The sequence below is a fragment of the Suncus etruscus genome, chromosome 4 (assembly GCF_024139225.1).
Source record: "Suncus etruscus isolate mSunEtr1 chromosome 4, mSunEtr1.pri.cur, whole genome shotgun sequence".
In the NCBI taxonomy this organism is placed as follows: Eukaryota; Metazoa; Chordata; class Mammalia; order Eulipotyphla; family Soricidae; genus Suncus; species Suncus etruscus.
In genome coordinates, this window is record NC_064851.1 from 39,212,121 (window position 1) to 39,235,260 (window position 23,140).

At 35.0% G+C, this 23,140-nt stretch overlaps 1 protein-coding gene across 1 annotated transcript in view; it reads left to right on the plus strand.

The window, feature by feature from the left end:
• The first annotated feature begins 5,299 nt into the window (after positions 1-5,299).
• Positions 5,300-23,140, plus strand: part of LOC126005925 (calcium-activated chloride channel regulator 4-like) — a 46,522-nt gene continuing 28,681 nt past the window's right edge. The window contains exons 1-4 of the mRNA XM_049771247.1: positions 5,300-5,458; positions 9,782-9,922; positions 10,247-10,394; positions 22,720-22,828. Of these exons, the coding sequence (XP_049627204.1) occupies positions 5,300-5,458; positions 9,782-9,922; positions 10,247-10,394; positions 22,720-22,828 (557 nt within the window). The remainder of the gene's footprint in view (positions 5,459-9,781; positions 9,923-10,246; positions 10,395-22,719; positions 22,829-23,140) is intronic.

The window sequence follows — 23,140 nt, forward strand, 5'->3', positions numbered from 1 at the left end:
CAATGACAGAACTGGTCAAGAAAACATACTTAAGGTAACTACTTAAGGCAACTAATTGAGATTTTAAGGTAAATACTTAATAATCAGGAATTGGGAAAATTAATGAGGTCAAGTGCATAACTGAATTGTAAAAGTAATTTTTCAGAAAATCTGAAGAGATTTCATTAGAGAGAAGGAATATTATAGATAGTATTAAAATACAAAATTGGATGCGCAGGTTGTAGTGTATTTTGATTAAAAATGTTAATTGTACCAAATTAAAAGCAATGATAGATTACTAGAGAAGGGAAAGCTGGTGTCATAAAAATGATCCTGTGGTAGAAAACAAGATGATGAGATACAAAATATTTATGAGGTGAAAAAAACCCTTGAAATTTGTGTTTTACCCTTTGTCTTCTATTGTAAAAGGTTAAGTTAAACAAAGTACAGTCTCTTTAATAGAGAAAGTGGAATTATAGCCTGTCCATCTCCACATAGAGAACCTACAGGAAGATAGGATTTCTTTATTTTTGTTCCTGAAAGCTATAGCACTCTTACTAAACATAACTTGTTCTGCTTGGTGGTTCTGACTATACAATCTTGGGAGCAGGAACAGGAAAGAACTGATGTACCAACTTTGAGAAACGAAATGTTTTAGAAGCATCAATGATGAAACAGTCCCAAGAGAAGCCATAAATAAAGTGAGGACAGGAAGCAGAGTCACGCATTATGTTGGAAGATAGGTCAATAATAAGAATCCTTTAACAGAAATGTCCCAAGAACTATAAAAATATGTGATTTGGGGCCAGAGAGATAGCATGGAGGTAATGCGCTTGCCTTGCATGCAGAAGGACGGTGGTTCGAATCCCAGCATCCCACATGGTCTCCCGAGCCTGCCAGGAGCAATTTCTGAGTGTAGAGCCAGAAGTAACTCCTGAGCATTGTCAGGTGTGACATCCCCCAAAAATGTGATTTAACATTGTCTTCTATTTAATGTATAAAGGGACCCTCAAAATGCCTTTATTTTTTTCAAAGTTTGAAACTTGCACACACAAAAAAGTTTGAAACTTGCATGTAAATTGGCAAAGAAGTTGGGTAGACCATACAGTACATGAATAATAAAGTTGGACTAATAAATACAACTTACTCTAAAGGCAAATTTAAGGTTTCTAGTGCTCCTTCTGAGAAATGTACTTTCTTCATCTCCCCCAAAATATAGTCTGCAGATAAGATAATAACCTAACTAGGTACAAAGGGGATCTCACCTTTGAGTATGTTGTTTACTTGTGGAAGGAAAGAGTGGCTTGGTTTAAGTATGGTCAGCACAAGGAATTTAACAAGAACATGCACAGAGTAGACAAGGAAATTTAAAAGAGAATTTAAAAAAGGTCTTTTGTGATGAATTCTAAGGTTTACCCCATATATTTATAGTGAACTAGTAGTAATAGTATAAAATTTTAGTGAAACTAAATTTATAAAAGTATAAAACTATTAGTATTTAACACTCCAACGATTCAAAAAGGAAGAACTTTTTTTGTTTGTTTGTTTTTTGGGGGGGGGTCACACCTGGCAGCACTCAGGTTACTCCTGGCTCCACGCTCAGAAATCGCTCCTGGCATGCTCGGGTGTCCATATGAGTTGCCGGGATTTGAACCAATGACCTTCTGCATGAAAGGCAAGCGCCTTACCTCCATGCTATCTCTCCAGCCCTGGAAGAACACGTTTTTATTTTTAATTTTTAAATAATTTTTGAGTGCATCCCAACTGGTGTTCTGGAAATCAAGGTATCCCCACAGATAATTCCATGTTGATTGTGTATCGTGTTTGAGGTTAACCTCAACCGTGTTCAGGGTCCTCTTCTAATTTTATGCTCAGGAATCATTCTTGGTAGTGCTGTGGGACCATATCCAGGGTTGAGGATTGAAAATAGGTAGACTTAGATAAAGTATAGGTGGGGGTTGGGTGAGGAGGTGGGAGATTTGGGACATTGGTGGTAGGAATGTTGCACCAGTGAAGTGGGGTATTCTTTACATGACTGAAACCCAAGTACAATCATATTTGTAATCAAGGTGTTTAAATAAAGATATTAATAAAATAAAATAAAATAGGTAGACCATATTTAAATCAAGTGTTTTATTTAAGCCCTGTATTGTTTCTCTGGGCCACAGGTTGACTAATGCAATAACCAGAGGATGTCACAATGCTCAGGTTTTGTGCTGGTAGGAATTAATCAAGTAATGTCAGCAGTGCTGGGGTCTCCAATGCTGTGCCCTGATATGCTTTGGCAACACGCAGATCTAGCAGTTGAACTGGTTAACTGCCTGCTAGGAATACACACCAATTTCTGTACTATCTGGCCCCTTTAATTTGTAAATCTTTTTGTTTTGGTTTTGGGTCCCTACATGGTAGTGTTAAGAGGTTACTCTTCACTCTATGCTTGGAGATTACACCTAGAGGGTATCAAGAGACTATATTTGGGGCCGGGCGGTGGCGCTGGAGGTAAGGTGCCTGCCTTACCTGCGCTAGCCTAGGAGACGGACCGCGGTTCGATCCCCCGGCGTCCCATATGGTCCCCCAAGCCAGGAGCGACTTCTGAGTGCATAGCCAGGAGTAACCCCTGAGCGTTACCGGGTGTGGCCCAAAAACCAAAAAAAAAAAAAAAAAGAGACTATATTTGATACCCAAAGTAACCTAGATTGGCTACATTCAAGGAAAATACATCATCCACTGTACTATCTCACTTGCTCCGTTTTATTTTTAACAGAAATGCAGATTTCATTCCTTCCAGAAAACTCAATGGGAAAATCATTGGCTGTTTTCCAGCATCAAATCTCATAAGGAAGTAGCTGGTGATTAGTCATTGCACAAGAATCACTCATGACCTTAAAGTCTCATGACAGGAGACATCTCTGTCATCAGATAGTCAAGACTGACTCTATCTCTGAAGAATTTAGTGTCATTTTCCTAGACTCCCAGAGAAGAGGAGAAATCTGAGATGTGATGTTAAGAAGAAAATATTACATAAAATTCATTTCATATTCTGCTTAACTTGGAATATTCATACTCCCCATAACATAAGGAATTTCTCATTAATAACTTTAACATATAAAGTTCAAATATATTTTGCTAATAGTTTTTAGAAAACTATTACTCAAACAAATGTAAATAAAATAAAATTTTGAGACTTTAAAAAAGTGAGATAGAGGTCGGAGCGATAGTGCAGTGGTATGCGTTTGCGGCTGACCCAGGATGGAGCTCAGTTTGATCTCCCGGTGTCCCATATAGTCCCCCAAGCCAGGAGTGATTTCTGAGCACATAGCCAGTAGTAACCCCTGAGCGTCACCAGGTGTGGCCCAAAAACAACAACAGCAATGACAAAAACTATGTTTGATAGTTTATATATACATGTAAAAACTTTGTATACATAAAGAAGAGTAATTATATTTGCAAATAAACATATCTACAAATGCTATTATGCTGCATATATCAGTTAAGAGCGCTTATTAAAATCTAAGATAAAAATTAACATAGCAGAGATGATGGCCAGGAGGACCAGTCTATGGTGGGAAGCTTGCCACAAATTAGCAGGGAAGTGCAGTTAGGACAGAGAAGGGACCACTATGACAATGCTAATCAGTAATGATCACTCTGGACAAGAATTGCGTACTGAAAGGAGGCAAAGTTATATCTATGATGCCCCTTCAGTAACAATATTGCAGACCACAGTGTTTAAAAGGAAAAATAGGGAAGACTGATTTATATATACATATATATATGTATATATATACATATATACGGGGGAAGAGTGACAGACAGAGAGAGAGAGAGAGAGAGAGAGAGAGAGAGAGAGAGAGAGAGATGCCCAGAGACATGCAGGGAAGAGAGCAGGAAGGAGGGCAGGTGGAAAACAAATAGGGACACTGGTGATAGAAAATGCACAATGATGAAGGATTTGTACACTATATGACTGAAAATCATGAACAATTAATAAAAATAAACTGTATTATGAACAACCTTGTAAACCATAGCATTTAAATTAAAAGTAATTTTAAATAAAAATTTAATACAACCCTCCCAAAATTAATACAACCAGGATCCAGAGAAATAGTAGAGTAGGTAAGCTGCTTGTTTTGGTCACAGACAACCTAGGTTTGATTCCTGGATTCCCATTTAGTCTCTTAATGCTCAGAGCCAGGAATAAGGCCTGTGTGTGGCCACATAATTTAAAAAATTATTGAATTATTATATAATATCTAAGCATTCAAGGGTTTAAGAAAATGGTCTAACTGTTGTTAAATATTAAAAATATCCCCAATCTGATACATAATTAAAGAGGAATTAAAATTAAGTTTAAAATGATATACTGGGCCGGAGTGATAGCACTGCAGTGGGGTGTTTGCCTTGCATGTGGCCTACACAGGACGGACCCATGTTCAATCCCAGTATCCCATAAGGTCCCCTGAGCCTTCCAAAAATGATTTCTGAGTGCCGAGCCAGGAATAACCCCTGAGCGACACTGGCTGTGGCCCCTAATAATGGCATACTAAGAATAAATAAATGTCAAATACATCTGTGAAACGAATGCACTGCATATTATAACACAACATATTAAAATTGTGAGAATAGCAAATTTATTCTAGAACAAAACTTGTTTTAACATTTATTATTTCTGTTTATGAATTTGAACTTATTTTAGAATATATTACTAAGCTATGAAAACTTAAACAAGACAAAAAATAAAATAGCTATCAATCAAATTGAGAAACTAGAAAAAGAACACTATAAACATAAAGATAATGAAAACAATAATTTAAGAAGATAATGAAATAATGCGCACCACTAATAATTATAACCCAAAGCAGTTAAAATTACTTTGAAATGCATTCATTTCTAGAGGTAGTAAATACATTAGTATTATTGTTTCTATTCACTCCATTATGGAATATTACTTGACAGAAATATGCCATTTGAAATATATCTTGACATTATGAGATATGCCTTGACAGAATACACAAAGTATATGCCTTTATTTAGAAAATAAACCCAAATTAGAAAATTAAAAAATAATTTTCTAAGAAACATAAAGTAATTTTATTAAAAGATGTGATTTCCTTTATCTACTCAATTTTACATAATAATATTCATATATATATAAGAAAACAGATTGTAAGGTAAAAGTATTTCCCCATATCTGTCATGTTGAACTTTGTATGCTCCACACCTCTCATTATCAGCCAATGCTCGTAATGTTTAGGAATATATATAGGTGAGGGAACCAAGGTAAAAGAAAAGCGGGAACAGAAGGAACTAAAGAGGGAGAATGGAATTATTGAGAAGTTTTGTCTTCCTCTTTGTTCTACACCTGCTACAGGGCTGCAATTCTTCCCTGGTTCAACTAAAAGATAATGGTTATGAAGGAATTATCATTGCTATACACCCCACTGTGCCAGAAAATGAAATACTAATTAAAGAAATACAGGTAAGAAATAAATGGGATTTATTTGACTTGAATTAAGAAAAAGGAAACGTGTTAGTAGAAAAACCTGTGAATACTCCAAGAAACAAAAGCAGCATGATACAGTAAAGATAATGCTATAGTGGGTAGTGAGAATTGGATAAGCAAAAGGGTTCTGCTCTCTCTCACTGTGGATCAAGCAAATATAAGAAATGGGGCTTCCAGAACTTCAATTTTTCATCTGAAACTCAGCAGTTGGACTTAATCTGCTTCTAAACAAATGCTAATAGAATTCAGGATAGTCAGAGCAACAATAGTAATATTTAAGTATCTGCTCTTGGGAAATGTATATTATTCTAAGATTACAGATAATAATAGATAAAACATGCAACTGTAGAGCAGATCAAATGTAACAAGTTGCTGTAAAGTAAAATGAATCAGCAAATGACACAGAAAATTTTGATGAGTCTTAGGAAGGGACAAAATGTGGTTAGTGTCTTCATGTATGGTACCAAGGGAATACTTCACTTTGGAGGTAATATCTGAGCTGACAGTTAAAAATCAGGGCAAGGAAAGTACAGATGCAGAGGTAGAGAAGAAAAAGCTGTCTGATATGACTTGATAAATAACCAAAAATGAGCAAAAGGAAAAGTGGGGAAAGCAGAATGGAAGAGTTACAAACCCTACCAAGATCACTAGAATAACAGGAATCAATTAAAGCAGTGTGAGCAAATAAGGGTGTGCTTTCATCTGCATGTTTGACTACTATTCTGCCTATATCATTGAGGACAACCTGGAGGCAAAGGTGCTTCCACTTGCCACTTTGTCACTATGACAAAGAGGTGTAGACGGTCACTGGGTAAGAAGCTGTTACAATTGAGAATTGATAGTGACTAAAAGTAAATATAGTGTACAAGAAATCACTCAAATAGTGTGATTCTTAATATATTCTGAGGTTAAGTATTGATTAACTATTTTTTCTGACATATATATGTGTGAGAGGGGAGAATAAGAAAAAGGAGTTAAGGATGACTAATGATTTTGGTCTGGACACTTGGAGAAGATGGAATTATGATCAATTGAATTATCATCAATTAGCAGTACTATTGACCATGAGTTTTATACTGAATTAATTCATAATAATGTTAGATATCAACTGCCTGTTTTATTAATTCCTTTTATTCTTGTGTTCTTGATTTTGAGGGTACTTCCTTATGGAAATATCAATGTCTTCATCTTCTTGATCTTTGATTCTTATAGTAGCCTTTGATTCTTATAGCTCTGATGTTATAGGCATTTTGAAAAAATACAAACTTAATAGGATGAAAAAGGCATTACACAGATGGACATGACAGCTAAATATTTGACCTCCAAAATATGGACCCTGTTAATACAGATTGAAACTTGAAAAAAGAACAGTAAGGAAAATAAGAACCACTAGAAAGTGCTCCAGTTTTTCTAGGTGTTTGAAATATCTTCTATAAAATTCCTTTGTCAAAACATAAACACTTGGCAGAATTTATAGCCATTTTTATACTGAGGAGCTTAAGCTCTTATACTGAAGAACAAGTGGTTAAATTCTTTCTTGAATAAAGTGATATTTTAGCATTATTTTTCAATTTTGACATCAAATAGTTATATCAGGACTGAAGTGATAGCACAGCAGGTAGGACGTTTGCCTTGCACATGGCCAATGCAGGTTCAATCCCCAGCATCCCATATAGTCCCCAAGCCAGCCAGGAGTGATTTCTGAACACAGAGCAAGGGGTAATCCCTGAGCACCACTAAGTGTGACTCAAAAACCAAAAAATAAGCAAACAAGCAAACAAAAAACAAACAAATATTTATTTCAAAATACAGAAGTCAGAGTCTCAACTAAAAATATGTTTTCAGGGACTGTTCATTGCTATTTATACCCAGTACTATGAATATGTGTATGGTGTAAATACATGTATAGATTTTTGTGAGAATGTATAATTGATTGCTAAATTTGATCATTGTTTTTCCTGAATAGCTCTTCTAAATTATTTTTATATATCCCAGTAAAAAGAACTTTGTAAATGACTTTTTATATACTTAATTTTTGCATTTATGTATTACCTAATTGGATACATGTTTTTAAAATTCCATTTTAAGGGGCTGGAAAGATAATGCAGTCATTATGGTGCCTGTCTGTCATGCTAAATACTTGGCATAGCATCCTATCTGGTCCCCCAAGCACTGTCAAAGGCAATTCCTGAATGCAGTGCCAGGAGTAACTCCTGAGCATCAACCAGATATGGTCCAAAAATCTCCCAAATAAATTAAAATTCTATTTTCTTTATCTACTTAAAGGTAAAAAAAATGAGATCGTTTAATGCTTGGAAATGTATCAAAACTAAGTTGTAAATAAAATCAACTAAGTTCAGGGAGACAGAGAGATAACACAGAGAGTAAAGCATTTGCCTTACACCTGGCCAACCTGGGTTCAATCTCTGGCATCGGTAGGGTCCCCAATAACCAACATGAGTAATTCCTGGCCTCAGAGCAAGGAATAACCTCTGCGCACCACCAGGTGTGCCCCTCTCCCAAAATCAACCATGTCCAGAGTGAGAGAGAGGAGAAATAAAGGGAGAAAAGGAAAATGGAGGAAGAAAGCTTTTCTCAAAGAAAATGATATTGTAAACTCAAGTATTGATAAGACGATGAAGAGATTGAGATTGACATTGTCATACAGTACCTCGACTCTGTCAAGTATTCACTTGACTGGATCTTATAAAATAGATTACTATTGGTACATCTAGTTTTCTCACTAGATATTAATGTCTAGGCTGCAACAATTCTTTATTAATCACTGCATCTTTGAGTCCAGTATATTGAAGAACTTAAGACAATACTATCTTAAGCTTATGATAAAAATCTCTACCTTTCCTATGACATTTTCTATTGTCTCTCTACCAACCAAACTTTCCTGGAAGGAGAGGCTATAATGAGCAAAATCTCTCTTATCAAAGAGATTATTACATTTACATCAACTAAGCTGTTCCCTATAAATTTTTTGTAATTCTCTGATAAGAGTAATTATAACGACCATCTTTATGATTGCATATGTTGAGTACTTTATCACTCATTCCACATTTATGCACTTGTTTTTATTGTTTTGGTAAAATGCTTACAACAGTGTTAGCTTGCATATTTTTAATGTATAAATATTTTAATTAGGAACCAATATTTACATACTCCATAATGCCTTGATACAACTCTTCCAGATCTAAACAGTTTATAGGAGAATCATATAAAGATAATTCTCTATTCAGGTACAGATTACCCACAGACTATATTTCCTGCTTCAGAGTAGGCCCCACATTTACATCTGACATTCTTCCTCTTTATTATTTTTGTCTTTATTTGCTATACTACAGCATATCTAAGGCTAACTTAACATATTGTAACCATCTAGGGTTTGCCACACTCACCACCAAAAGTCTAGTACCATCCCACAACCAAAAACACCCCTCTACTCATTCTGGGGAAAAATGGTAGTTCAGATAGCTACAAGGACAGAGAAGTGATACCAAGTCTCTACTTTGAGTATGCAAGTTTTTTATGAATAAAGTTACTGTACACTCACTACCACCCAGGTTCCTAAGATCCTCTACCAATGTCTCTGTCATTCCTAGATTTCCCTCTTCATCTCCCCATTATCCCCCTATTGATAATCTCAGGTTTGAAATTAGAGGGCAAGAATGGAAATAACTCATGCCATTTTTATATTACCCTTAAGTAATAAGGGTTGATGTCTAATTCAGCTGCAGTACACTTGCCTTATATATATTATATAAAAGATATATTATCTCTCCAAGATATGAGAAAATGGAGATTTATCGTGACATAAATTGGTTAAGATCTATACTCAAAAAGTACTTATACTATTGGAACCAAGGAGATGACTCTAAATCTATGCCTTTATCATATTATAAATTTTTATGAACACCAAACAGAAGCATTTTATAAAGATTATGGGACACTGAATGCTTTATAGTGCAAGGAAATGGAGATTGGGCCACATCTAGCAATACTTAAGAGCTGCTCCTGATGCTACCTATGTTCAGGTGTCACTCCTGGTAGTACCATATATAGAAGTGAGGATTGAACCAGGTTTGGTCATGTACAAGACTAACACCTAAACCTATTAGTTTAAACCTATTCAAAATCAAGCTATAATTTTGTGTAGCAAAATATAGATGTATAAATTCTGAGATAGACATTTGCTTTTCTAACTGCTTCAAAATTGTTAAATGTCTGATAGATCCCTGCTCCTCTAGTTCATCTCATTTGAACATTCTCACTTTTTCCCCTTGATAATAGGACATGATGACTGAAGCTTCTACTTATCTGTTTAAAGCCACAGAAAACAGAATATTTTTCAAAAATGTAAATATATTAATTCCTGACACCTGGAAAAATAAACCTCAATATGGGAAACCAAGACATGAAAGCTACCCACATGTAAGACCCAAAAAACTTCTATTAATATTACATTTTTCTGTTGTTCTACAACTTTATTGCAAATTGATTATTTCAGAGTATTCTAATTATTATTTCTAATAATATTATTATTTGTATTATTAATTAATATATAGTATAGTACATTATAATAATTAATTATAGCTTTAATATATTACAAATAACCTATTATAATTATTGTATATAATTATAAAGATTAAATTATCATATAATTATGATATATTACAAATGATACAATTATATAAAATAATCACTATTGATTATTGTTTTTTAATAATATTTTAAAAATAATTTTAACATTTGCAGGCTAATGTTATAGTCGCACCACCTACATCGCCAGGTAGAGATGAACCATATACTAGACACTTTAAACAATGTGGAGAAAATGGAGAATATATTCATTTGACCCCTGATTTTCTACTTGGAAACAAAAAAAATGAATATGGATCATCAGGTTTGAATTTTTTTCAAAGCACATAATTTTTAATGTGTCAAAAGGCTGTTTTGTACAATGTTTAAATAGTAATTCATGTAATAACCAGTTATGTGTATCTTTGGACAAGTAGCCTAGCCTCTCTGCACTTGTTTCTTATAAAGTCATAAAGGAGTTATGCATTTTAAAACTGTTATAGATAGTTGAAAATACATGCACTTTATTCAGTACAGTGTTTACAGAAATTTGAACACAAGACAAGCAAGTGATAAATGTATTTCTTGAGGCAATCTTCTTTGACTTGAATAATACAGTGAGCCACAAGTATGTACAGTAATCATTCACATACTGCCTCCACAAAAGGCAGCATGTGGTAAGCTGAAAAGGGCCAAGAGCCATATTTCTGGACAAGATAAAATGCTGAGATGCATGTAACTGATATTAACATTTAACATTTATGGTTGAACCAGGTGAACTTTTAGTAAATGATTAATTCTACCTATTCAAAACGTCATTTTATCTACTGATAAGATACTAGTTCAAATTAACTAAAGCTTATTATTTTTATTATGAAAATTCAAGTTGTTGTGCAAATAGGATCTAACTCACTGTTACTCAAGAAAACCTTTCTCAATTCACATTTTGTTCCTTCCATGAGCTTTCATTAAGTCTTTTGTCTTTGTTGAACATCACCTAGCCTTGGTCCTCAAAATTATTCAGAATTGTGCCTCACTCAACTCTTAAAAGTTCCTTCTTCAAATCCCAGCTTCTTGTCTCCCGGCCTATACCTTAACATGATTCCTATATGTTCTTCTGTCATCTGCATCTTTTTAAACACTTCCAGCTATACTTTGTTCCTACCTGGCATACCAGGTAAGGTCAATCATTTCAACTATAAGTATAAAAAACTAAATTCCTTGACTACTAATATCTTTGTTTTATTCAATTTTCCAAATTCCTATGCGAAAATCTAGCCAGTTTTCTTTGGCTCTTGTGAATATTATTTTAAGATTAAACATAATTTTTAGAAAAATAAGATTAATGAGAGTCCTCAAAATTTATATAATTTGTACTAAGAATGATTATCATGCTAAGTACTAAATATCACTAGACCATCCATGCAACATTTTGAGGCTGCCACCAAAGCAGATATTAGAATATTATACACAGAATAAAATGCTGTTACAAATAAGATCAAGAAAATGAAAAGTGAGAAAAATAGATGAGTTGAATTCTGAGGGCCTGAGTTTTTAATTAATTTATTAATTGATTTTATATAGAAACTATTATTATTTACAAAGTTCTTCATAGTTGGGTTTTAGACATACAATGTATCAGTGTCAATCCCAACACCCTTTTAACCTCCCTCCATCATGTTCCCAACACTCTTTGACCCTAGCATGCCAATATAGCAGGCCCATTTACAGTTTAGATTGTTAGAGTTTGGGTCTCTTGACTCCATTATTTTTTATTTTGGCTTGGATATTTAGTTCTGTCTTTTTTTTTTAATTAAAACAAATGCAACTGAGAGTACTTGGTCCCTGAGCTCCATACTTTCCTATTTATGGTTCTCCTCCACTCAGTTTCTTTCCTTCTCCTTGCTGTACTCTGGGGCCAAGAGTGTTCGAGACAACTTGCATTTTGATCATTGCATTTTTTCATTCAGTTACTCTAAATATTTAATATAAGTGTTATCATTCTGTATTTATCCTTATTCTTCTGGATTACTTCATTTAACATAATATCTTCCAGTTCCATCCATGTTGCTGCAAATTGCATAATTACATCAGTTTTTACAGCTATGTAATATTCCACTGTATATATGTTCCACAGCTTCATAAAGTCACTCTTCTATTATTGGACATATAGTTTGATTAGATTCTTAGATGTCTTTCCAAATCTTAGCTAGTGTAATGAGTACTTTAATGAATGGTGGTGTACATACATCCTTTTAGATGAATGTTTTTCTGTCCTGGGAATAAATATCCAAAAGAGAAATTGCTGGGTCATGTGGCAGCTCAATTTTGAGTTTATTGAGAACCCTCCATACTGTTTTCCAAAAGTGTTGGATCATACAGCATTCCCACCCGCAGTGAATGGGAGTTCCTTTCTCACTACATCCGCGCCAACAGAGATTGTTCCCATTATTTTTGATATGTGCCATCCTCACTGGTATAAGATGATATCTCATTGTTGTCTTGATTTGGGTTTCCCTAATTATAAGTGATAATGAGCATTTTCAGGTGTCTGTTAGCCATCTGTTGGTGTTCCTCAAGAAGTGTCTGTTCATTCCAGTCCCCATTTTTGATGGGGTTTTTCAATTTTGTGGAGTTAAACTTTGTGATTACTTTATATGACCTATATATCAAACCTTTATCTGATGTGTTGCGTGCAAAATTTTTCTCCCATTATGTTATCTGTCTTCTAATTTTATTCCTCGTTTCTTTTGCCATCGGGTGACTTTTTAGTTTGATTTAGTTCCATTTATTCAGGTTTGATTCTATAGCCTTGTCATTAGCTTTCTATCATCAAATATTTCTTTGAGGTCTAAGTCTTGGAGTGTTGTGCCTATGTTTTCCTCATTGAATTTTATGGATTCGGGTCAGATTTCAAGGTTTTTAATCAACTTTGAATAATCTTTTGTGTAAAGTGTGAGATATGGATCGATCATAGTTTCTCACACACGTTTATTCAATTGTTCCAACACCATTTGTTGAAGAGACTGTCTTATTCCATTTCAAGATTTTGTCTCCTTTGTGAAAGATTAGTGGCCCTTACACTTGGGGAGGTTATCACTGGATATTCTATTTTGATCCATTGGTCTGAAAGACTGTCTTTGTTCTAATACCATGATGTTTTGATCACTATGGATGTAGTAGAGCTTCAAGTTAGGTAATAATATGCAACCCAGCTTCTTGTTTTTCAATATGAATTTGGCTATTCTAGGTCTTTTATGGTTCCACACAAACTTTGTAGTTGATGGTTCTAAGGTCATGAAGAATGTAGTCTAAATTTGAATAGGGATTGCATTGATCTAGTTTAGGTAAGATGGTCATTTTGATAATATTGATACTTCTAATCCATGAGCATGGAATGTTTTCATGCTTAGGTCTTCTTCAATTTCTTAAGTGTTTTGAGACTTTTGTGGTGTAGGTCTTTCATTTCTCTTGTTAGGTTGAGTCCTAGGTACTTGATAGTTTGGACACTATTTTAAATGGGATTGACTGTTAATTTCTTTTTCTTCTGAGTCATTATTTGTATAAAGGAATGAGTATGGACTTTGTATCCTATCTCTTTGTTGTATTGGTTTATTGTTCCTAAGAGTTTTTTGTGGCCTCTTTATGGTCATATTATTAAATGGCCACATCATATGATATCATCATATCATCTGCAAATAGTGATAGCTTGCCTTTCTCTTTTTCAATTTGTACTTCTTTGATTTCCTTCTCTTGTCTGATTGCTATTGCTAGAACTTCTAATACTATGGTGAATAAGAGTAGAGACAGTGGACATCCTTGCCTAGTGCCTGAACTTAGTGGAAATGCTTTCTGTTTTGTTTTGTTTGGTGAGTTTTTTGTTTTGCCTTTTTTGGGGTCACACCGATAATGCTCAGGGGTTACTCCTTGCTATGCTCTCAGAAATCACTCCTGGCTTGGGGGACCATATGGGATGCAGGGGATTGAAACGAGGCCCGTCTTGGGTCAGCCATGTGCAAGACGAATGCCCTATTGCTTGCACCATTGGTCCGACCTCATGCTATCAGTTTTAAGAATAATGTATGGCTGTGGGGTTTTGTTATAGATAGTTGTTATTACATTTAGGAATTTTCTTTCCACACCTATTTTGCTGATGGTTTTAATCATTAATGGGTGTTGTATTTTGTTATATGCTTTCTCTGCATCAATTGATATGATCATGCAATTTTTATCATTCCTTTTACTGATGTGGCGCATGATGTTTATTGGTTTGCATTTATTCAACCATTGTATCCCTAGGACAAAGGCCATTTGCTCATAATATATAATATATTTGATGTGTTGTTAGATTTGGTTTGCTAAGATTTTGTTAAGTATTTTTGCATCAATATTCATCAGTGATATTGGTCTGTAATTTTCTTTCTTGGTAGTATCTTTGGAAATAAGTGTGATGTTAGTTTCATAGAAACTACCCTCATAGAACGTACTAGGGAGGATTCCTGTCTCTGATATTTTGGCAGAGTCTAAGGATCAATACTAGTAACTGTTCTCTAAATGTTTGATAAAACTCTGGTCCTGATCTTTTATTCTTGCAGTTTCTTAATTATGTTTCAATCTCCTTACTTGTTATTGGCCTTTTTAGGCTTTCTACTTCCTTCTCATTCAGTTTTAAGGATAATATGTTCCCAGAACTCAGTCTATTTCTTCTGGGTTCTCTATCTTAACAGACTACAATTGTTCATAATAGCTCTCATGATGACTTGGATTTCTGGGGGTTCTGTTGTCATCCCTCCCCTTTCATTTTTTATCTGATTCATTTGAGTATTTTCCCTTTTATTCCTGTGAGTCTTGTTAATGGCTATTCTATCTTGTTTATTTTTCCTCCCCCCCCCCAAATCAACTCCTGGATTCATTAGTTCTTTGTATTGTTTTCCTCGTTTCTATGCTGTTGATTTTTGCTCTGGTTTTTATTTCTTTCCATCTGCTTGTGTTTGGGTTTCTTTGTTGTTGGTTTTCTAGATATTTAAAGTGTGCATTTAAGCTGTTGATTTTGTCTTTTTCTTCTTTCCTTATATAGGTCTATAATGCTATGAATTTCCCCCTAATTACTGTTTTTGTTATGTCCCATATATTTTGGTAATTTGTTTCTTTATGATTAGTCTCAAGTAATCTCTTTATTTCTTCCATTATTTCCTCTTTTATCCAGCTGTTGTTGAGCAGCATGTTGTTCAGTCTCCAGGTGTTAGATTTTCTCCACATCTTCTTTAACAATCAATGTTGATTTCTATGGCATTATGGTCTTATATGGTGTTAGATATAATTCTTATATTTGTGAATTTATGTAAATTAGACTTGTGTAATAAAAGTGCTTTATTCTAGAGAATGTTCCCTGTGCACTTGAAAAGAATGTGTATTTCACTTTTAGAGGCTAAAAGGCCCTTTCTATATCCATTAGTCCAAACTCTTCTAGTTTCTCATTTAGAACTCTTAAGTTTTTGCTAATGTTCTGCCTAGTGGATCTGTCCAGTGGTAATAGTGGTGTGTTGAAATCTCCCACTACTGTCATGTTTCTATTCATATTTTTCTCTAGGTTTATGATAAAGAGATTTACAAACTTTGCTCTCTTTACATTTAGTGCATATATGTTGAACATGTTTGTACTTTATAGTCTATTCTTTCCCTGATCAATAAGTAGTGTCTTTCCTTGTTGAATGCAATTTAGTCTGATATAAGTATGGCTGTCCCAGATTTTTGTTCTTTTTTCAGTACCTTGTATAATTATTTTCCAGTCTTGTGCTCTGAGCCTGTGTCAATCCTGATATTTTAAGTGTGTTTCCTGCAAGTAGCAGATGGCTAGGTTATGTTTTCTGATCCAAACCACTACTCTGTGTCTTTTCATGGGAGAATTTAGTCCACTGACATCTAAGAAAACTATTGACAGAAAGGGCTGTTGTGCCACTATATTGTGTAGAGTTGTTGTTATTACAATTAGGTATTTAGTTTATATAATTGTTCTTTGATTAGCCCATTGATAGTCAGTCTGGTTATCACAAATGTTGTAAGTTCTTTTATTGTCTGAGAATTCTTTTATTCTCTCCCTCCCATAAAATTAGAGGTTTTCTGAGTAGTAGACTCTAGGTTGAATGTTTCTTTCATTCAGTAATTTGAATATGCCATTCCACTTTTTCTTGCCTGGATTGTTTCGAATGGAATATCTGATTTGACTCTTATGTTCTTTCCTATATACTTAAGTTTTTCCTTCTCCCTTACTGCTTTATAACGTCCATCTCTCTTTTAGTTTATTGCCATTGGATTACTCTATGTCTTGGTGTTGTTCTTATAGGGTCTATTTTGTTTGGCACTATACTATAAATATAAAATATTTATAATATTTACTATATTTACAGTTACTATATATGTGTTGGTGTTGTTCATTCGGGTCTATTTTGTTTGTTTTACGGCAGCCTCCTTCCAAAAAGACTATTATTTCCCTCACTACTTGTTCTTCCTCTCTCTTTTTTCCTCTCCTTCTGGTATTCCTGTAATTCAGAGATTATTCCTCTTGTTTTTGTTCATTAAATATCATATACTTTCTTCCATATTTTTGTCTTTCCTTTCTTTTTTGACTTCTCTATTAATGCTCACTAGTAATTTGTCTTCAAATTCACCTATGCAGTTTTCCACCTAATTGTGCTACTACGGCTTTCTAACATATTTTTTAGTCCTTCAGTTCCATTAGTATGGATTCTCTCATTTTCTAAAAGAATTCTTTGTTCTGGTTGAATTGTTCATCTATAGATTGATTTTTGTAGGCTAACAACTCTTTGATTCTTGTTGCTAAAACTTTGAGTGTTGATGTTAGGTTATCTCTAAGGTGCAGGCATTTTGGTGGGCTTGGAAATTTGTCTGAGTTTCTCTCCATATCCCCAATTGCAGTCTGAATTTCTCTCCACATCCCCAATTGCAGTTGTCTTCCTTAGTTTACCCATTGTTCTTTGCATTTAGTGGGTTGGAACGATGGAGTTTCGGGTTCTTTAAGAAAGTGATATATTGAATTGATTGTATAAAAGTTGGTTAGAGGCATATCTGCTTTAGAGGTTATTTTCCTAGACCTGGGAGGTTTTGTACTATAAAAGCAATATTACCAACTAACTCATTGGTTTGTTAGACTGAGTTTTGAGGTTAATTTTTTTTTTTTTGGTTTTTGGGTCAAACCTGGCAGTGCTCAGGGGTTACTTCTGGCTCTAAGCTCAGAAATCACCCCTGGCAGGCACAGGGGACCATATTGGATGCCAGGATTGAACCACCGACCTTCTGCTTGAAAGGCAAATGCCTTACCTCCATGCTATATCTCTTGCCCAAAGGTTACATATTTTCTAAGATAAAGAAGTTCTAGGTCCAATTTGCCTGGAAATATCTGACATAAATTAAAATGTCTTCATGTGGACATTAGCATCCAAGCGATTTAGAAAGAGGAGGATTGATATGAGGGGTCAAACAGTTCCTCTCTCAGCTACACACCTGAGATGGGAGAAGAAACAGAAGAGAGCTCCGGACCAGTGGTGGGATGTGGAAGGAGACTGAGGTTTGTTGTTTTGGGGTTTTTTTTTATGTTTTTTTTTGGGGGAGGGTAGGGGTCACACCCGAGGGCATTCAGCAGTTACTTCTGGCTCTGCACTCAGAAATCGCTCCTGGCAGGCTCTGGGGAACATAAGGGATGTTGGGATTCGAACTGGGGTTCGCCCTGCCGCTGTGCTATCACTCTGGCCCCTAGACTGAGTTTTCAAATAAAAGTTTTATAAATTGAGGTATACATTCTGTAGATTTAATATGTGTTATGTTTTGAGATGATTATTACTCTCAGATTAATTATTCATTTCCTGACACACTCATCTTAATATATACCCTTTCAGCAAAATGTAGGTGTGAGTGGGAGCCAGGGCAGTCTGCCCTGAGCTGCGAAGGAAGCAAATTTGCAAGTGGACTATATTAGGAGTAACAGGTGCAGGCAATTTCAAATTTTCTTAAAATTCACTGAATTCCTATTCAGTAGTTGATATAAGGTTTTTTATTTTCTCCCATCTAAAATTCTAACATACTACACTAACTCCATTGAACTTGGAAACCTTAAACCAGTGATTTTAAAGTTTGACATGAAAATAACTTACTTAGGAATATGTTAATATATGAATTATAATTCAATGGGTGGTCTCAATATTCTGTAATTCTTGGAAACTTCCAGTTAATGATAATGTTACTAGTTCAAGAATTACTTTCTGGATATTCAAGGGCTTAAAAGAAGAACCATGATTTTAGCATAATATTATTGACCTTCACCCTTCTATTTTATTTATTTTTTTTGTAATGGTTTTTATTTTTTTTCAAACAGAAAAAGCCATTTTAATCACACATATACATTCATAGGACTTTAAACAAAATGTAATATAAAATATAAAAAAAACAAAAACCCCACAACAAAAAAAATTGCATTTACTTGTAAACTGCTTAACAGCTGGTGGGTTGGCTGACAGGGCTGCCCAAGAAAAGCAAAAGCAGATATAATGAGGTACATTTTCAATGAATAACCACCACAGATCATGTGAACTGCTCTAGCAGCCCAGTCACCTGTTCCCCAATCTCGCCTCCTTAGAGACAAACCAGGGCAGTCCTCCCATGAATTGAGGGCTCCAGCTATATCGATAAGCACCTCAAAGAACAGACAAAACAAACAAACCAACAACAAAACAAAAACTAAAACTAAAACAAACAAACAAAAATCACGCCATGGTCTTGAATTAAGAAACATGGTATAGCACATAACGAAAGAGAAGAAAGGAAGAAAGAAAAAAAATAAATATAATTGGGGACAACACTTTCAATAATCGCACCCAAACAGGAAAATTCGATCAAAATAGATAAATAAATCAAAAATAATAATAACAATAATAAATAAAGGTAATATATATATTTATATAAAAAATAACCAAGATTTTGTGCTTTTTGTATTTGTTTTTTCCCTCCTGCCCTGGCACAGTAAATATTGGGGTCATTCGAAAAGGAATTCACTTGGTCTAAGAGATATGGGGTTTTTCTGTCCTTGGAGCATACTGTCATGGGATCAACTCTAGACTTTGCTCATGATCAGGATCCTTTACTTTCCCAATGGTGTTTTGTTTTTGTTTTTGTTTTTGTTTTTTTTTTGGTGTGTGGAAGACTTCTGCTCTATGTTTAGAGGTCTCAGTATCTGCACAGATCCTGAGGTGGGACTTATGATGAAGTCAGTCTTTGTGATTCTAGAGGTCTGTTACCTCAGTGTCATTTTAATCCATCTTCTGTGGTTGGTGATCTTGGTCTTTGCACTGAACCTAGGGTGGCACCTAGGATAGCGTCTTTCTTTGTGCTTCCAAAAGCCCCATTCCGTTACAATTATCTCTGCCGGACCTTTGGGACTGGGGATCATGATTATTGTGCAGGTCATAGTTCAAGCCCTAACCCAGGGCTTTTTTATTGGTCCCAAGATGTATACAGTCTGGTCGTGGTTCTTGCAGCCAGTCATCTGCAAATCCCGATCTTGGTTTTTGGACTTACCAAAGGGTGCCAAGACTTCTGGTTTTGTCTTGTCGTTAGTTGGTAAGGTAGGCTAATCTGCTCTAAGGTCAAGATGTTCGCATTTTCCTCGTTGTCAGGATAACATGTTAGAGCTGGGCCTTGTTGTTAGTCCTGCCGTATCAAGGCTGTCCCGGATAAAGTTTGTTTCCTGCAGCTGTTGTGAAGAGCTATGCCGTTTCTATGTCGGGGATCAAGGGTTCAAGGCTGAATGAATGGTATCTAATCACCTGAGGTCTAAGTTGATTCCACATGACATATTTTCAAGACAGGAGATATCCCCATATTGTAAACAACTATGAGTTCCTATCTCTAGTAGATAGGAGCTCTTTTTTTTTTTTATGTAAGATTTCCCCTTTACTTAGTGTGCCTTTGCAGTGGGAAGTGGTGCTACATTATAATGTCTGTATATTTGTGGGTGTATTGATGGGATATCCGAAACAGGTCACATACCCAAAAACGAGGGGGGAAAAAAAAGGGAATTAAAAAAGTATGTGCTCACCAATATATATGTAGGACAATCATTTAAAGAAGATAAATAAATAAATTAAAACAAAACAAAACAAAACAAAAACAAAAAACAAAACAAAAAAATCAACATATACGTGGGAGCAGTGTCCAAAATACATGAAAAAGGAATAATGCAAATTTTTGATTACACAATATACCATAAAGAAAACAATAACAACAGAAACGGCAGCATAGAGAGAACAGGTAGGTAATCAGACTTCTACAACAAAGGCCCACAATAATCCCTTGGAGTTCGTATACAGGAACACAAGTATAGAACACCAAGGGAAATCATGGACTGCAATGGCAACATACCATAACACTACCTTTTAATGCCTTTATCTTACTATATTTTAAATAACCTCTCAGCTTTTCTGTCCACAGGCGCCCTTGGATACAAAGGGCGGACAAACTAAGGTGGCAACTCGGGATACCACACGGGATACCATACCTTGCATGCACTACGAGATGGCCACGAGAAAACTCTTTAACATACACTTTATCTCTAGGTAATACCTCCATTTAGGAATTGAAGCACGTGATCATTCAGATCATCGAAGCAGTACCTGAGACGTACGGACTTAAACCACAGGCTCTATTCTTCGAACACCTTTAATCAAACCAGCATTCCCTTGCTATTCTCTCCTCTCTTCTCACTACTTTTTTTTTCTCTATTCTGCTCATTACTTTTTTCCCTTTCTCTTCCCCTTTTCTCTCTAAGGTATTTTATCTTTTCTCTTCCTTCATACCCTTCCCATATACCTTCCCCTTTCTCCCCTCCAGAAATCCAACTATCCCTTTACCCCTCAATCCCATCCAGATCTCCCACCATATTAAAACTCTTCACCCTCAGTCCTTATTCTATTAGGCATCAAGATCGACCTCCTACCCAACGAACCAGTACCCTGCACCCAGGCGAGGGGACACCCAGATAAACCCACACCTCGTCTCCTGAAAGAAAAGACAGCCAACTCCCCTGTGGACTCTTGCTGCAAGGCCCTCCCTACTAATTCTCCCTAACGCGGACTGTTCCTTGAAACTGGGCCTAGGTCCAAAAGTATCCCCAATGCAAGAACTCTTCCAAGACCTCCCTGCCGCAAATTTTTAATAATCTGAAGAAGGTCAGGGGATGTGTTAGGAAGATGCCTGGGAACCCACACACCACAAGAAAAACCCAAAAGACAATGGGAAAAACTGTACTTCCAACATAGGCATAAAACCTGTAATACACCACCTCTTTACCTGCTCTCCCCCAAATGTAAGGTAGTCCTCTGCACCACTTTGGTTCCTTAAAAACTTCACCCTTCTATTTTAAATGCTCATGAGTTAGAGAAATACACACTGGCAGTGGTCCTCAAACTATGGCCCACGGGTCACATATTGTATTTGTATCTGTTTTGTTTCTTCATTGCAAAATAAGACATATGCAGTGTGCATAAGAATTCGTTCATAAGTTTTGTTTTTACTATAGTTAGACCCTCCAATGGTCTGAGGGACAGTGAACTGGCCCCCTGTTTAAAAAGTTTGAGGACCTCTGTAAGAACAAATTTTACTTCCAACTTGTTCAATTCTATTTCCTCTGAACTTTTCCGAAGTTGCTTTTTCTTTCTTCAAGCTACATATTTATCTTTATTCTACCAATTACCCTAATATTCTGAATTCTTTTGTTTCTACCAGTCAAGGCCTATATTTTTTTACTATTTATATTATTTTAATAGTATCTTTATTTAAACATCGTGATTACAAACATGACTATAGTTGGATTTCAGTCACAAAAAGAAAAAATTTTAAAAATAATTGTTAGTGTAGTTATTTCCCTAATTGCACCACTGCTCTTTGTGGTGAGCTTCATATTGTGAGCTGGTCCTTTCGGCCCTCATCTCTGTTGTCTCTGGGGATTATTACCATACTTTAAGAAAAATTAAGGACATTATGGTTATTACTTGTTTTTAATTAACCTAGTGCTAAATATCATGCTAAGCATATACAATGAATGATTTCAACTTATTAGTTATTGTATATGTTTAGTACTATTAATCACTTCATTTAGACACTTATAAAATTATACAGAGTTTATGGCTATGTTTTATAATCTTTTTTTCAGCCCTTCAGAAAATTATATAAACCATTTTTAACACTTATATATATTTATATATATATATTTATAGTGAGAGAATTTTTACTTACACTAATGTATTGCAGACCTGATTATTTTGTTGATTAGAGATAACTTTGTAGAGTCAAAAACTATTCTAATATCTAATATATTTTTTATCTCCAAGTACAAATCCAAAACGCAGTCTATATGGTCTTAGCATATATGAAATAAATATTTCATTGAGTTAACATTTAATAATAAGAATATAATATATTTTCTAATGTAACATTATATCTTGTAGTGTAATGTTTTAAAAATAAAACAGTTCAGGTTATTTAAACTATGAAATCAATATTTTATTGAAAATTTTAAAGTACTTGATGGATCACTTCTGTCACTTGAATTCTGCACCTAAATTTAATATATTTTCTCACAGGCCGACTGCTTGTCCATGAATGGGCTCATCTCCGCTGGGGAGTATTTGATGAGTACAATGAGCACGAGCCATTTTATGCTGCTGCAAACAAAAAAATTGAAGCAACAAGGTAGGATGACTTAAATTTTCTTAAATTAGAAGCTGAAGAAATAGCATAGAGGGAAGGCATTTGCCTTGCATGCAGAAGGACGGTGGTTTGAATCCCGGCATCCTGTATGGTCCCCTGAGCTTGCCAGGAGCAGTTTCTGAGTATATAGCCAGGAATAACCCCTGAAAGCTGCTGGGTGTGACCCCCCCTAAAATTAAATTTTCTTAAGTTAGTTTAGGTTGCTACTTATTCCTTTTAGTTTTATTTTTTAATTATAATTATTATACTAATCCAAATTGTATCATATATGTTATATCACAAAACATTTTATTT